Consider the following 17,144-nt stretch of genomic DNA (forward strand, 5'->3'; position numbering starts at 1 on the left):
TAAGTTTAAAAGTACTGTTTGTAATATCTGTGGCAAGCCTTTTGCTTGCAAGAGTGCATTGGAAATTCACTACCGCAGCCATACTAAAGAACGTCCATTTGTTTGTACAGTCTGCAATCGTGGGTGTTCCACTATGGGTAATTTAAAACAGCACTTACTGACGCACAAATTAAAAGAGCTGCCTTCTCAGTTATTTGAACCCAACTTTACTCTAGGTCCCAGCCAAAGTACTCCTAGCCTGGTCACCAGCACTGCGCCTACCATGATCAAAATGGAAGTGAATGGTCACAGCAAGCCGATCTCACTGGGTGAGGTTCCCTCGCTGCCAGCTGGAATCCAGGTTCCTGCTGCACCACAGACAGTGATGAGTCCAGGCATCACTCCTATGCTGGCACCCCCACCACGTCGAACTCCTAAGCAACACAACTGTCAATCGTGTGGGAAGACCTTCTCCTCAGCAAGTGCACTACAGATACACGAACGCACCCATACTGGTGAAAAGCCATTTGGTTGCACAATCTGTGGTAGAGCTTTTACCACAAAAGGGAATCTTAAGGTAAGAAGAAAAACTCTCAAATCTCAAACACAACTGTAAGGAATGTGGGGTTTAAAAACATGCTACATTTGAACTTAGCAGGCTCTCATTTTGTTGTTGTCATCGAGGCCAGGAGGCAAGAGAAGCTAAAGAAAACATTTATTGTATGGTGCTGTTTCATGCTCCTGTCTTGTTTAAAGAATCAGGGCTCGATCCTACCCTCTGATTTGTGGGTGCACATTTCTGTGTACTTCAAAAGCAGCTCCAAGAGCTTGCATACACATATACGACAAGACTCATGGTGGTGCACACCTGAGTCTCATAGAAACTATCTGTGTTTTGCATTTGTGCAATCCTTGTGGAACAGTGGTGTGAAATATGCTTGCTATGTAAAAAAGGTGCAAAGAAATAAAGCACAAATCACTGCAAAGAGCTAGGAGTGACACAGAATCCTGTGACAGGCCCTGAGCAATTTTAACCTGTATTCTATGTAATTGTGTATGTGGTTGCCGAGGAGGATGGTAGGCGGAGATGATTCGCAAACTCTTCCTAATAGAAGACCTACCCATATGTGAAAGTAATTAAAAAAATGTTATGGGCACCTTTCAGTTGTTAAGGTCCAACTCTGCTGCTGCTTTCCTCTTGCTGATATGTGGTAAGACTATAAGCAGTGCTCCTGCAGTGACTCAGAGCTTACTGGGATGCCTCTGTTATACAGTTCAGTTTCCACTCTGCCTGTAGTGCACGTGTCACGATGCAGGTTGGTAAACTGGTAACCCAGTGATATAAAACGAGGTATCACAGGAGCACCATCTCTTGTCTCCACAACCCAGGTAAGCATCAGGAGGTTAGAGGTACCAGGGACCATGTGCCTTAGTAAGTGTCCCAAAAATATTTTTAAAATGATATTACGTTTGAGGAAAGAGAATAAGAACAAGTGGAATAGTGTCCAGAGAAATATTAAGAAAACAGAGGATAGAAAGACAAGAGGAGGGGAAAAGGTCAAGGGCAGAGAAATAACAGTTAGATGGGGTAAGATGCTTAAGACTTCTTAGAGTCCCTTTGGCCTACTAATGTTCAAGGTGGTCTTGTGTTTTTATGCATGTCAGAACTTCCAGTTGGCATCTGAAATTGTCTAACCTGAAGGATTCATGTTCTTTGTTGTTGTAGCATTGTATTTGTTGCCAGTGAAAAGAAACATATATAGGTTGATGACTTACATTAATTTTTTTAACAAAAGTTTTAATATGGACTACAATTTCCATTGTCCTTACATATACTGCTTAGCCAAATAATTAAAATGTAATGAATTAAATGTGAGCTGAAGGATGCCTTTTTTCACTTTAAATTATGTCTTATTTTAATTGCTATACCAAATATTCAGACCAACTAGCTTATTGGAATTTGCTAATTTGTAGATGTTTCTCATTTCTATTTTCTATACAGGTTCACATGGGAACTCATATGTGGAATAACGCCCCTGCAAGACGTGGTCGTCGACTATCCGTGGAAAACCCAATGGCTTTGTTAGGTGGCGATGCTCTGAAGTTTTCTGAAATGTTCCAAAAGGATTTGGCAGCTCGGGCAATGAATGTTGACCCAAATTTTTGGAATCAGTATGCTGCAGCTATCACTAACGGACTTGCTATGAAGAACAATGAGATTTCTGTCATACAGAACGGAGGCATTCCCCAGCTCCCCGTAAGTTTAGGTGGAAGTGCCATTCCACCTTTAAGTAACATTACCAGTGGCATGGACAAAGCTCGCACTGGCAGCAGCCCTCCCATTGTTGGTTTGGACAAAGCAAGTTCTGAAACTGGAGCCAGTCGTCCATTCACAAGATTTATTGAGGATAATAAAGAGATTGGCATTAATTAAAAGCATTCAGTACAAATAACTGTTGGACCACTACTCAACACAACATTTGTTCTATTTCATGTACAGTTTTTGAAGTTAAAATTAGTTTCCTGACCTAAATACATAGGTTCCCTTTCAAATTTTACCCATAGCAGAAATACGTAACTTTGTGGCTGCTGAAAAGTTGTGTTGCAAGATCTGCATGGTACTTCTTTCAACAGTGAGTTTGACTGTTATTGAGAACTTTAAAACCTTTTTAATTTAAGTTAACAAAAACAAAACAAAAAAATCATTGGATAACTGCATTAGGGACAGAAAGAGGCTAGACTACGTCCACTTTGCTTCTTAAAAATTAATATCAACTGAGAAAAGGGGGCTTCACTATGACATTCCTGTCAAACTTATTTGCTGGTTTTGTTCAAATTAGTTAGAAACTTGAACTATGTTTTTAGGAATCTTAATCTTAAATAAGTGATTTAGTACCCCAATGCTGTGTGTATTATTACAGTATCCTTGTCTGTAGTATTTATAAAGTTAAGATTATGCGGGTAACAGACAATATACTTGGCCCAACCTTAAATGAAGCTTTTGTACCGCAAAATACATCTGGCTATGTGATTTTTTTTTTTTTAAAAAGCAAATTTGTTTTACTATGAATAAGTGGTTTATTTCAATGCAGGCAAAATTGTGAAGTTTTATGGGAAAGATAGCATGCTTTTCATGTGCAAGTACCTGTCAGTAACAAACCTTTTTTTTTTTTTTTTAATTTAAATATTTGTAGCTGCTATGTGGACAGTTGTTCTATTAAATGAAAAATGTAGTGTGGACTTTAACTCAATGATTGGAAAACAAGTTACAGACAAACCTTATCACCATAAATTATTCACAACATTATAAACAGTTGTGAGTAAATATTTCATGTTATCAAAGCTGTACAATAAAAAGGTAATGTTTGTATAATGTGGTTGCAAACTCTTAATTTATACTATTGCACTTTTAGTATTTTGTATTAGGGAGGTTTGTCTATAATTTGAAACTGAACAAAGATGTAAACTATTTTATAAATAGTACTTTGACTTAAGGAAAATGGGGAAAAAACTGTTACAGTTTCTTGTTTTGCCATAAGGTCAAACAATATGAGAGACCTATGTTAGTTAAACAGAAAAACCACCGAGAACTGTCAGATCCTTAAGTAAAATGGGGCCTGCCGTTTTCTAAATTGAAATGACTCATTTAACTTTTCTACAAAGCCCATTTAAAAATGTGACCATCCCCAACAGAATTTTGATAAATTCATTTGAGGAGTGTGATATCAGTGCTAAGCCTAGGATAGACTAAAGAGAACATTGTGTAGGTTTAATTTTACTGTAATCTGTTCTGTCTCTTTCTCACACACCCACAAGCGAGACGTTGACTGCCTAATAGCACTGGTATTGTGCACAACATAACTGGGAACAAAATATAAAGTGTTTGGCTGTATGATCAGTCACAACCTTAAAATATTCTGAATTGATTCCCAACTCTTCCTGATTATCTCAGATTACTACAAAGCACAATGTACTCTGATTATTCTAATATAATTTTATGTTTATTACATTGTTTAAATTACACCAAGTAAATAAAGGGAATGGTTCCACTCTTAAGCTAGAAGGCTGGGGCTTAATCAAAACTTGAACAGTAAATGTTTTGTGTACTACCTCATTTTTGTGCATTACAAGTATGGTGGAGTCTGACACTATGAACTTCTGTCCGGCAAAATTGTTCAAGGGACATTATGGGTAGCTGGGTAACAGCACAAGGAGTTTTATGCCCCTGAAGAAAGAATCAGACAGTGAGGTCTTCTCAGTTGAGACTGAAAAATAGGACAATCTCTTTCTTATACAACAAAAACCATTACTGTAAGAGGATGGACTATTTCTGCCATCATGTAATTGAATGAAAAGAATTTTGAAGACTTATTAGCCGTTTGTTTCTGTTGGAAATGAACAATGAACTATACAGCTCTGTTTTCTACAGTGATGATATATATATATTATAGAGATAGATAGATATACAAAACATCCCTATAATGTAACATCTTTGACCACAGTATGTGGGTTATTTGCGGGTGTTTCAAAGCATTGGGAAAAAAGAAAACTGAGGTGGCTTAATGTTGCTGTATTTCAGCAATTGAATGTTTTTATTTATCTGTGTCATTTTTGTGTGATCTTTTTGTTAGTATTTGGTACCATGTAGTATTATCTCTTCTCCCTAAAGGATGTGTATAACTTAAAAAAAGAGATGTAAAGTGTTGTAAATAAGATGGTTGATGATGGTACAGTCAGACTGACCCCTTTTGTATTCAGGGTTAGGTCATTCCTCTCTGCATGGTGAAGAGAGACACTATTTTTATACTGCGATACCATGTAGGGCTAGGAGCCTCCCTGAACCAGCTGGGAATTGTTACCTAGATCCAATATTTTTTATTATTAAATCTTGTTGGCTTGACACATCTACTGATTGAAATGGATGTCTTAGTCTAGGTTACTATTTTTGTCATATGAATTGAATAAAATGCAGGATGTAATATTATTTCTGAATTGCGTTCCTTGATTTTTCTAATACCGGAGTCAGATACGAGAATAAGGTTACTTACAGCAGAATGATGTCAATGACTTTTAATTGGTGCACCTGCAAGTCAGAATAAGGTTGATACCTTATATTCAAGCACTATTTGAATGTCTCTTAATTATCCTTAAATGCAGAAATATTAAAGCCATGGCTTACAATAAAAATTGCAGACTGCTAAAAACATTTTAATGCTGGAACAGGGAAAGAAGAGGTGTTTTGGAGAGGGAAAAACAGCACTTGGAAGCACTGCTGTGTCAAAACACTTATCAGTTTCTATCTACATTTTTAAAAAGTTCTGTTCAGGTCACTTGTATAAGCTACCTGTTACCCAAGCAATGTTGCATACGGGATTTGGAAACAAATTGATTAGCAGTAATTCAAATAATAAACACATTGGGGTTCATCTATATCACAGCCCTCATCTGTTAATTCAAACCAGTTGGTGCTTAATGTTGAAACCTGTACATTTTTGTGACTCTGATCTAGCAAAGCATTTAAGCACAAGAATATGTCCATTGACTTCAATAAGACTACTCCTCTGCTTAAAGTTAAGCACATACTTAAATATCTTGCTGAGTCAGAAACTAAGACTTCACATTAGACCAACCTTTAGACTGCTATAGTCTGGAGGTGATGACTGTCCACTGCATTTAAAAACAAATGCACTAGTCAGTTTCCAAAAATCTTGGTATAAAGATCCTCTATTTTCTAGGACCTACACAAATAAGGTGTGAGCTCCCTCTGTTGAGCAGCAACAGCAGAAAACTCTCTAAAAGCATGAGCTGTGCAGTGAATGGATGATGTGATGTGCAAACAAAGAAGAAAACTAAATACTATGCTAATTACAGCTCTATTCAAAAAATAATGGAAGAAATATTAGTATTCCAAATAAAAAGGACAAAATCAGAAGGCTTGGCCATTTCATTTTTAAACATATAAGAATATACATTAGGAAGGTATTAAACAATGAATAATAAAAAAAATTCAGATATAATTGATGCTCTTTTTGGCTGCTGTGCAATATATATTTAAAAATAGACCCATACGGAATTGGCATGGACAGATCAAAGGCTGCCTGTGGATTTTGTTTTGTAAAACAAGGCAAAAAAATGTAATATGAATACCAGTAACCCTTTAAAAACATTCATTTGCACTTTTAACCCTACATTATAAAAGCATTAACGCTTCCAACAAATCAAATGACTCTTTTAACTACTTTTACATGTATTTTTTTTAAAAATCTTTTGTATTTGTTATCCCTCTAAAGCTTAAATATAAAAGATACTCCCCTACCTACTTTGTCCTTCCTCGGCAAATATTTTGTTCTTCTAAAGCTACAGAAGCCATTTTGGTTGCCTTGTATTTGTTTCTCTGCATTTATGCTGTCATCTGGAGGATATTGTGTTTTTATTTTTTCCTCTTTCTCTAATTCTGCAGAAGTCAAAAGAGTTGCCTGCTATTTACATCTGTGTGTAACACTAACACAATGAATGGCAAAGTCATCAGTGATATAATCAGGTATGTGCATAGCCCTAGGGGTACACTAACAAACATGTCATTCAGGGTCTTTCCTTTATATGTAACTGTGGCATTTTTTAGTTATTTGCTGAGGTAGAGCAGCCGCGAATGTTGTAACAGGTATAGGGCCTGATCTTAACTTCACTTACACCATTTTTACACCACTGTATCCCCATTAACTTCACTGGAGTTATTCCTGATTTACACTGCTGTGAGAGAGAGCAGAATTAGGCCCTTTTATTTTTTAGATACCATCAAAAAGACAGCTATTGTTAGAAAAGTTCTGGGCAATGCAGTGCTGGACTTAAAAAAAACCCAAACTAACAAACAAAAAACCAACCAAAACAACTCTCTATCAGATTATCACAATTTAAAGAAGGCCTAATTTTGGACATAAACAGAATGGCTGTGTCCTTTAATCCATACTTTATATTAACAAAACTTGATCATGATTATGATCATGTAAGTAATTGATGGTTTTTTCACTCAGTTTTGTGTAGAGAGTCACTGGATTTTGAATATAAGACCATGAAAATGAAAGCTTTGCAATTATTACACTGGAACACAGTGCATCTTGTGAGGATTTTGCTATGATGTTATTGAACAAGGTAATCTAGCTAATAGTCAAAGACTGTTCCTTCTCTTCTCAAATACCAAAGGTGTCAGCAGCCTTATGCCAAGAAAAAACTGTATTGCAGGACTGATGTGCAGTACCTTTATTTTTTTACATGAGGCTGCATGGCTCAATCCTTTGGGGCAATTCAGGCAGCTGGAAACTCCCTGAGTTCTACTCCTGGCACTAGGTGTCATGCTAAAGTAGGGCTATGGGTAAGTCACTTAGGATCTGATTCTGTAAGGGGCTGAATGCCCTCAGCTTCAGTGGGGATCGAAGATGGAAAGTGTTAAGTATTATCACTCATTTTAGAGAGTTTATAGTACATACGTTATTTATTTGTATTCTGATAGGGCCTAAAGATCCCAAGCAGAATTATGCTAAGTGTTGTACACTCATATAGTTAGGATTGATATGAAATTATACCCAATACCATTTTTCCACAGCTGTATTCCATTATCAAGTATCCGTTTCATAATTCTAGTGGGTTTAACTCAATGATTTAGGTTTTCTAAACTGATTATCAGTCTTAGACTGTGGCAGAGATTTATCTGGCATTTCAATTTATTTTGAGCTTACATTGATTACCATTTTAAAAAAAAAGGTAAAAGGCACAGCAATTTTCTATGGCTAATCAAGAATCAAGTTGTTATCAGTGGTACTCTACTGTACTTCTGCTGTTAAGTGTATGTGTCAGTGTATATGTAATATATACATACACACAAAAATATAATACACATGAACGCATATATTTTTTTTTAAAGTTACTTGAGTTGCATAGAATTAAATTCCAAAATGTGTTAATATTTTTGTTCAATTCTCATCAGTTTCAGATGCAACTAAAAATATTACCATGCAATCTCAATCCTCAATAAAGGAAGATAAACTGGGAATCATGACAAGAGATACGGCATATTGTTACAAAACGGTTATATTTATATTCACTGGTGTTCCTAAATCACAAATGTTAAAAGCTTTTACTGAGTCATAAAGGTCATAACCTAAGTTATGTTGAAACAATTTATTATATCAAATGAGTCATACATTGTGCACAATAGAAATGTTAAAATAAATATTTAATTAAATCATTCCAAATGTAATTGCTTGTGATCATTTGGATGTAATACAGAAAACAATCTGTTTCCCAAATGGCATGATATATTTAATAATTTTGTAGTAGATAAGACAGTACACAAGTTAATGATCTTATTCAAAATATTATGCTGTCATTCTCTCACTGTTCACTGACTAAATGTATTAGCCCAGTTATATATACTTTTACTTTCTTGTCCTCTGAATAATTTTTGTCTTGTTTAAGAAACCCTTCTAGGACTAGATTCTATCACCCTTATTCATGTTGAGTATTGCCATACTTTGTCAGTCCCATGGAACTAGTCATGGAATCAGGTAATACTCAGTGTGAGCAATGATGGCAAAATCTGGTCTCTAGAATCTAGAAAATTCCTTTCCTTGATACTGATATTTTCACTTGTCTGTTTCTTATAGAGTACAAGCTAACATGTCTCTATTTTGCTTACTTCCTTGTTTGTGAACCAGCATTGACTTCCTTGTTTGTGAACCAGCATTGCTGATTCTGTCACTAGAGCTGTTAACTGATACTTGTTCTGTAACAATAACACTTTTCATCTGGTTTCCATAAATACACTCATAAATTAGTGGGTGTATGCTTCTGTGTAGGCAAAATGAGTAACTGAACACCTGTGCTGGTATTTGCTTGCTGTTACCTGTTTTGCATGAGCCTATATTAGGAGGATTGCACAAAAATAGATATGCCCACAGATAGATGTGGGTGCATTTCCACTTGGTTTCCATAAATATCCAATACGTGTTATATAATAAAATTGTTTTTAAAAATATTCTCACGAGCATAGTGGGCAGTTATAAACAGATATTTTGAATGGAGAGAACATGCCATTACAGATTAGAACAATTCTGAAGTAAAACAGGTTTTCGGTCTAAATTTTCACCTGACAATTGTCTATTAAATGGACACTGGTGTTCCTTCTAGATTGCTCAACAGTTAGAATTTTTCTTTTATTTATTCATTCGTTCATTTAGGGTCCAGTTCTGCCATAATTATGCTGAGTAGTACTTTACTCTGCAAGGTTATTTAAATCGGTCAGATTTCTCTTAAACATGAGTAAAGTGTAGTAGTCTTGGGCCATCAGTGGGCTCAAAATATTTTAGAAACCCTTTAAAAATATTTCTAAATCTTGAAACAGTTTCTGTACATTTTGTGCCTTTGAGTTTTCCGGTGACATCTGTTACAAAATTCCACTGCAGTCCATGGCTAATATTACTTATGGGGCCAGATATGGATATTGTTAACTAACTGTGGATAACAAATACTACAAAATACAGTTAATCCAAATCAAATCAATGGAGCTACTCTCAAAGAACTGTACTATTCCATGTGAGTAAGGCCAATAGAATCTGGCTGTGTGTTTATAAATATGTATGTGTTTGAATTATATGATCTACAGTCCTGTTTCAAAATCAGCATTCCAAGGATAGATTGTGGTTAGCCTTTACATAACTGTGCAATGGGGTAGGGGAAGGAGTGAGGAGGAGTCTCATTCCTTTCCCCCACTGCACAAGTCTATAAATGAACCAGCCAGGATTTCAAGCCCTGTATTCGGGGGCATACAGGAGGTACTATCAAGTTGCTCCCCTATGGAAGCAGCTTGTCCAAAAAGGGGAAAGCTAGGAAGTAGGTAGGACTATGGATCCCCTTCGCCTGAGTCATGGCTGAACTCCCCCAGCAATTGGTAGGCAGCCACAGAGGAGACTATGTTGCACTCTTTAAAAGGGTGGGGGCAGTTTATGCATTCCCACAGACATCAGAACACTCCAGGAAGCATTTTCCAAGTGCTCTGTCTGAGGCAATGGAACACCACATCACTTTCATGTTTAGCTCTCAGACACTTACATTTTTTTATTGCATTTTGTGCAAGTACATATATATTCTCTTCACTGGTTCACTTTAGAAAGTTTTAGGTTTACGTGGCACACACATCTGGTTTTGTATTCTGGTTGGAATCATTTTTATTCTTGGGGTCAGGTTGTGCCACCATTACTCACATCTAGTACCTTACTCCAGGAGTATCCCCACTGATATCAATAGAATTGTTCGTGGAGTAAAGGATCACTCAACAAGAGACACGATGGCGGAATTACTATGACTAATAGGTAGAAATTTTGAAGTGTTTGTCCAATTTGAATTCAACCCTCAGACAGATGTGCAAATGAATGCACTAGAAGTTACTCTGAGTCTAATCCAACAACTATTATCCATCCAAGTAGTTCTCTTTTCCTAGAGCTTTCACAACGATGGGTTACTGGCAGATTTTTCAGATTGACATATTTCCAGATTAATTTTGTATCTTTCACACTTAGATTTTTTTTTTAAATGGTCATTTATTTGATTTACCAAAATCACATTTCCAAGTTAAAATTACCCAGCCAAAAGGTTTTTTTCATATCACAACAAGCAAATGGGGACGAAGAATAAATTTAAACATGATCATGGCTTCAGTGGAACTACTCACACAAGAAAGAGTTTGCAGGAGTAAGCATTTAAGGATTGGGCCCATTTTCTACAAATGCTCTTTAACAAATAGAGGGAACAGTTCTTTTATCAGAAATAAATTATCAAAGACATGGATATGTCCAGGTAAAGAACTGGTTCTGTATATATCCACAGTGCTAGAGAAGAGCCAAAGAGACAACTACCATATGAAAAGCATCTGACGCCAGTACTGTGTGCATAATAAGAATGCAATGCACAAACAGAGGCATTATACCGTAATCAAAGGCAATAGAAAATGTAACAGTTTAGGATACTATCACAATATTTAAAAAACAATTTGAAAGTAAATTATAATATAGAAGGACTAATGTACTCCTAATTTGCTTGAGACAGTCTAATAGGCCTTACCTGACAGCCTCACATGCCTGTATTTCCCACTGAAGCCAGCCTGAGTTTTGTGAGGACAAAGACTGCAGGAATAATACATTTGGGTAGTGATTTTTTCACCTCACCAGAGCTATGACAGTAGCATCCAGCTACAGCCCTGGGGCCCGATTCTGCAAAGTTTTAGGCAAATTGGGTAAAATTTCAAAAGTGCCTAAATGATTTAGGACTTACACCCTGTTTTCAAAGTAGGAAGTAGGAACTTAGGGTGTGGTCCATCAAGCAACTTAGGTGCCTAAACTCCAGAGTTAGATGCCTAAGTCCTTTTATGGATCACAGAGATGCCGTGCACAACTCCCCTCTGGCTGCCACCTAACCCTGTGGGCATACATTAAACTCACCTGGTGTCTACATTTCTGCTAAAAAACATCCCTGTGCGATTAAGCTTTAGACCCTGGCACATGCCCCCTGCTGCTCCTTCTAGGCACCCAGGTAGCTATCTTCTGGCTAAGTCCCAGATCAATTCATGAACCAGGGGAAGACCAGGCTTTTGTCGGCCTCAGTAACACATGGGGTTTCATCTAGTTGGTGGCCTCTGGGCAAGGCTACAGAATGGGGTCCCATTCAAAATCCAGCCATAGGAAGAGGGGCTGCCCACCTTCTGATGGCACCCTATGTCTCTCTTGTTGAAGCTGTTTCACTATGGATAAATAAAGAGTGATTGGATCTAGAGACTTCCACCTTCCAGGTGGATGCCCTAACCACTGGACTGCAGAATCATTCTCACTCCCCCTCTCTGGCCCAATGACCAGGCCACTGTGAATAAATCCTTAGATAGTCTTTGAGCCAGACAGAGAGGGAGAATGACTACAGTTGGGTGGTCAGGGCACCTATCTGGAAGGTGGCAGACCCAGGGTCCTGTCTCTCCATTCCAATTACTCTTTTATTATTTATCTAGAGTGGAATAGCTGCAACAAGAGAGACCGAGAGTGCCCCACATCAGAATATCCCATAGCTCAGTGCTTAGATCCCTTTCTTGAATAGTGGCAAACTCACGTTCAAATTATTTCTCTCCCTCAGGCCGTAAAGGGGGGATTAAACCGGTGTCTCCCACATTCCAGGTAAGCGATAGACCTTCTGAGATAAAAGCTAGTAGGTGGGTGGCACCAGCTCCAGCCCCAACCCCAACCCCATTTTGTATGGCATGAGACAGGCACCTAATTCATTCCCACAAGAAATGCCTCAGGCACTTAAACCGCCTGACTCCAGGCAGCAGGTTCCTATTCATGGATCACTAGCAGAGATAAGCACCTCCTGCAGCCCAGACATAGGCACCTATTTTTGTGAGTGGGTTTGGCCTAAGACATACCCTCTTTATCTGCATCTCCCATTGGCTCGTGTAGGCGGTTCCCCACTGGGGATTCCCCTTAATGGCTTTTGTGGCTCGCATTCTTAGGTACTTATCTCTCTCCATTCTTTGTATAGGGAGCCTAGGCACCTAACTCAGGCTTTGTGGATCTTCAGTATTGTCCTTTGATTTTCTAGGTACCTAATTTTTAGGTGCCACAACATTCAGTGTTGCAACCCCTAAGTCCTCATGAATCCCACCCTGTAAGATTGAGGCATTTTTGAAAATGTTACCCATGTTTAGTCCCATAAATAGTCCTGCTCTCCTAAGTAAAGTTTGCAGGTTTGGGTCCATATTTTGAGGAACACTATTTAACATAATACAATGTACACCAAAACATTTTTCCCTTTCTGTTTTCCCCTCCTCCACCATCTGTGTTTATTTTCATCCTGTATATCATTTGTCCCCTCTTTTTCTACCTGTATCTGTAATCTCCCTCCTATGTCTTCAAAACTCCTCTTATTTGTCTTATTGCCCACCCATTCACCTTACACTATATGCAGGGAAATGGATGTCAATGACACTTCACAAGTGACCAGTCACCAGTATATATGGAGTTAGATTGAGACTTGAGTTTATATCTAAACTATTGGGTGGCAAATAGCTGCTCCACCCTAGGAGAAGCTCCAGGAAGGAATCATGCCATAATTAGGCCAGGTGTACACTACAGACCTAAGTTGCGCAGGGGTGTGAAAAATCCACATCCCTGAATGATGTAGTTATATCAACCTAACCCCCATGTAGAAAGCACTATATCAGTGGGAGAGCTTCTGTTAACATAGCTGCTGCCTCTCAGGGAGGTGGATTAACTATGCCAGTGGGAGAAGCTCTCCCATTGGGGAAGGAGTGTCTTCACTTAAGTGTTATGGCAGTGTAGCTGCATTGGTGTAGCTGCGGTGATGCATTGTTCTAAGTGTAGACGTGTGCTTAGATTCCATCCTTGCTCCTCACTCACCTTGCTGCACAAGGGGATGGGGAGGAGAAGCAATTTACAGTAGTCCTGCAAAGGGTGTTGCTTACTTCTCCCCTACACGGGCTCAGCATTGCTGGCTGGTGCATTGTGGGGTCAGGTCAATGTCCAGCCCTTCCACTTCCACTTGCTCCATGATGCGTACTGGCCAGACAGCCCCAGCTCCTGGTTCCCTCTCTTGCCGCCTCCACCAAACCATGGTGCAGAGAACCCTAATGTGCCCACACACAGGGGTTTGAAGAGCTGAGTTAGGACAAATCAAAATCTGACCCTGAAAAAATGTGTCATGTGCTGCTAATCATGGTTACAAGTTAAAATATCCCCCTGGATCTAGACCAGCTAGGGAAAACCTTGCTCGAGTTTAAAAACCTTTGTTATGGCATTAATTTATTGAGATGGGAATTCTAGAAACAAAGATGGGTGTTTGGTGATGGGTGGTCGATGGCATGGCAATACCCAGGATATTTTCCAGTTCACAGCTGAGGTGCTGGGAATAAATGGAAACTTGTCAGGATTTCTGAATTTTAACCCCTGCCTCCAAAAATACAAATGAGGATTGCATCTGTCAGCATCTAATGAAGTCTTCCAGCCACAAAGGAAGCTAACCATTTGAAATATAGACATACATGGCTTGATTCCGATCTCTCTTACCCCATTATTACACAGGTGAACCTCTATTGACTCGCGTGGTGTGGCTCCTGATTTATACAGGTGTAAGTGATATCAGAATGAAATCCAGAGTGGCTAATCCACTACTCACTCACCTCAGCATCAGACCTTGTCTTTATACTTGCCTGTAAACCATCTAGTGCTCTTGCTGAATTGTCTAAGTAACAATGATCTGCTACAGTAGACATATTACTATGTTCAAAAGGCCCAAACTCTTCTCATGTACAATGATGTAACACCCTTGAGTTAAGTGGAATTATATCCTATTTACATTGATAGTATACACACAAGTAACTCATTCTGCACAAACACTATATTTTGTAACTACCTGCCTCCTACTAACTCACCACAGTGTAGGGTTGCCCTCCTATCTGAATTCTTTCCTGAGTATGCCTTTCTGGGGCTGGCCCTTTAAATTTTGCAAAGCCAAACTCCTGCAGCTTTACTATGGTCATTTTGTATCTAGCTGCTGTTGGTGCACCTCTGACTTCTCTAGGTGGTATGTATTTCATTTCTATTATACTGCTGCTTTTTTTTTTCCTTATTCCTGGTAGATTGGAGCATTCTCTCCTATCTAATTCACATCAACATGAGAGGTGAATTATGCACAGTTGGTTTACTAGAGGCTTGCTCAAGATTCAATGAAGTCAATAGAAAAACTCTATTGACTTCAGCAAGAGCTTTACTGGACTCTAATCTAGTGGGCCCACTTACGTAGCAATGCAATTACAAAAATCTCAAGGGGAATAAGAAGAATGCTCTTGCCAGTTGTCATAATACATACTGTCTGTGGGTAAATTAAAATGTTATGCTTTGTCATATTTGGTACATGCCTGCCTACAGTTATGGCTAATTACTCCCATATTTTAAACAATGTTGAAGTCACCTGCTGAGCTTTCATTCAAAAGGGGGAGAATGTCTGCAAACTGCTAAGGCAACCTGCTCCACTTGAAATCTTGTTGAATTTTCAAGATAACAGAATTTCAAAATCTGATTGTAATCCTCTTATTTTCTGTTTTTACTTGAGATCCCATAATTATGTTGCTCAGTCTGCTAATCTGAAATTTAGAATAGGCTTTTGGGCTAAATTACAATTAAATTGAAATCCTAAAATGAGCACAATTTCACAGGCATGACTTCCAAATCACTGTGTGTTCAATATTTAGTTTGTATTTTTTCAGCTTTTGTAATTAAAGAGATTTCAGCATTTCTTCTGATGTATTGAATTCCATTAGCAGTATCTTTAAATGGTCTAGAAGTAATTCCAACACATCTGAAACACTAATGTGAGTACAACAGTCATCATGTTCTCTTTCAGGGTGAGGATATATTGCATAAATGTGTAGTAACATTCTTTGTACATTTCCCTAGCCCAAAGAAATCACTTCTTCCCTACTTTTTAATAAGTGCTGTTGATGGTTACTCTCAATTCCCATATCTACCATAATCTGTTTCTAAGGTATTTATTTACCTTTTTAAAACACAAAAAAGTATGTTTTTACAAGAAAATCCTTTCCAACATTTAAAATGCCTGCCCAGTCACTACAGTGACCATTCAAATGAAAAGAATAAAATAGCAACACAACACTAAAATAATACAAAAGTTAAAAGACTGTGATGCCATTTCCTCAGAGTCATCCATTTCTCAAGCCTCAGCGTGTTTGTGGCAGCAGCGGGATTCTGGCTGTTGGAGCACTAAACATTCAGCTTTTGTTTCCAAGAGGTGGCTGCCAATTGAGGTACTGGCATTAAGCCTCTGAGGTTGTGGAACACTGATACAGCCTCCTTAGCATTGATTTATCTGGAAAATGCTTGAGTGCATTTCACTCAAGATCTTCAGAGGAGCCGGTGTTTTTAAGCTTTCTTGAGTGTCAGACTCAGCAAGCCACAGGAAAACAGGCCAACCGAATAGGAGGCATAATCAGAATATGGCTGCTGAAATCCTGCTGGGGAAGCTGTACTGAGGTGCCGTTCTTGGGCTAATGAGGTAGGAACTTGCTATCTGGATTAGGATGCACAAGCCATACTGTACTTGGTTGCTGGACTGCACAGCAGAGATTTGGCAAAGAAGCCAAAACAAAACCTTGCTGAAAGGCCAGAGAGCAGGGAAAAGATCATGATGCTGTACTGCCAAACTGAGACAGGGCTATTTCTCGGAGGCAGAGCGGAGGTGAACATTTTATATTGATGTATTACTGTTTTCAAAATGAGAATTTAACAGCATGGCTGAGGCTCTTGTAAGAGATCTCACTATCTATCCAAAGCCAGATTAATAATTTGGGGAATATTTTTCATAACTATATTTTATTTCTGTCCAGCTGTATACCACCAATAGGTAGTTGGCTCCTTGGAATGTTGTTCTATGCACTAAGAATTTATTTTTATCCCTTTACAGCGATAAATTACTGAATTATTAGAAGCAGTGTATGTAATTAATATGAACATGAGGTCATGGCCTTGCTTAATGCACCCCAAAATGCTTGTGCACCTTCTTGGTCTTCTATAGTTCCAATGCTGTGCTGGTACCAAAAGGTACTCAGTGAAACGCAATCTGCCTAAAAGTGGATTATCTGAACCTCTCTATCTTGGCACACTCATTGTCACGCTTCAGCAGATAGTACTATGTGAAAGATACGTTTTAGAAAAATACCAAGCACCTAACATTCGACTATTTCTGTTTGGTTAGACATCTGACACTCTCCTCTCTGATACGATAACATTCAGATTCTTAGAATGATGCAGATCATGCACCATTTTTCCCCGTCACGCACCATTAGATTAAGCCAGTATCTGAGTTCCTTGGTCTATTTTACCATATTTGGCAACTGATCCTCTAAGCCTAAACCAGACAAAATTCCCAGTGAGTTTTGCCTCAGTTACAACTGCAGAAAATCAGGCTCTTTATCTCACTGTTATCAGGTTCCTTTTGGAAGCCTTCCTGTGGAGGGAAAGGCAGGATCATGGATGATGCATTTTTCTCTTAGCTTGATTCTGTGTGAATGTTAGGATACTTCACCTTTCAAAACACTT

General features: G+C 38.4%; 1 protein-coding gene and 1 long non-coding RNA gene across 6 annotated transcripts in view; both read left to right on the forward strand.

Annotated features, from left to right (window-relative positions):
* Positions 1 to 8,178, forward strand: part of SALL3 (spalt like transcription factor 3) — a 26,340-nt gene extending 18,162 nt beyond the window's left edge. The window contains exons 3-7 of one of the 4 annotated variants that reach the window (XR_010917909.1): positions 216 to 556; positions 1,982 to 2,236; positions 6,440 to 6,520; positions 7,011 to 7,128; positions 7,961 to 8,178. Coding sequence is in view for 3 of the 4 variants with exons in the window: in XM_067537526.1 (XP_067393627.1) it covers positions 216 to 556; positions 1,982 to 2,413 (773 nt within the window). In the remaining variant the exon portion in view is untranslated. Of the gene's footprint in view, positions 1 to 215; positions 557 to 1,981; positions 5,044 to 6,439; positions 6,521 to 7,010; positions 7,129 to 7,960 lie in introns of those variants that run through there. The other 3 variants (XM_067537527.1, XM_067537526.1, XM_067537528.1) reach the window with 3 other exon arrangements.
* Positions 8,179 to 14,403: 6,225 nt separating this feature from the next.
* The window catches only part of LOC137146262 (uncharacterized), a 33,255-nt gene continuing 30,514 nt past the window's right edge, over positions 14,404 to 17,144 (forward strand). For both annotated transcript variants that reach the window (XR_010917884.1, XR_010917885.1), the window contains exon 1: positions 14,404 to 14,613. This is a non-coding gene — a long non-coding RNA (uncharacterized lncRNA). The remainder of the gene's footprint in view (positions 14,614 to 17,144) is intronic.

This window comes from Emydura macquarii, unplaced genomic scaffold (assembly GCF_026122565.2).
Source record: "Emydura macquarii macquarii isolate MOO-44397 ecotype Brisbane River unplaced genomic scaffold, CSIRO-AGI_Emac_v2 contig_431, whole genome shotgun sequence".
Classification (NCBI taxonomy): domain Eukaryota; kingdom Metazoa; phylum Chordata; order Testudines; family Chelidae; genus Emydura; species Emydura macquarii.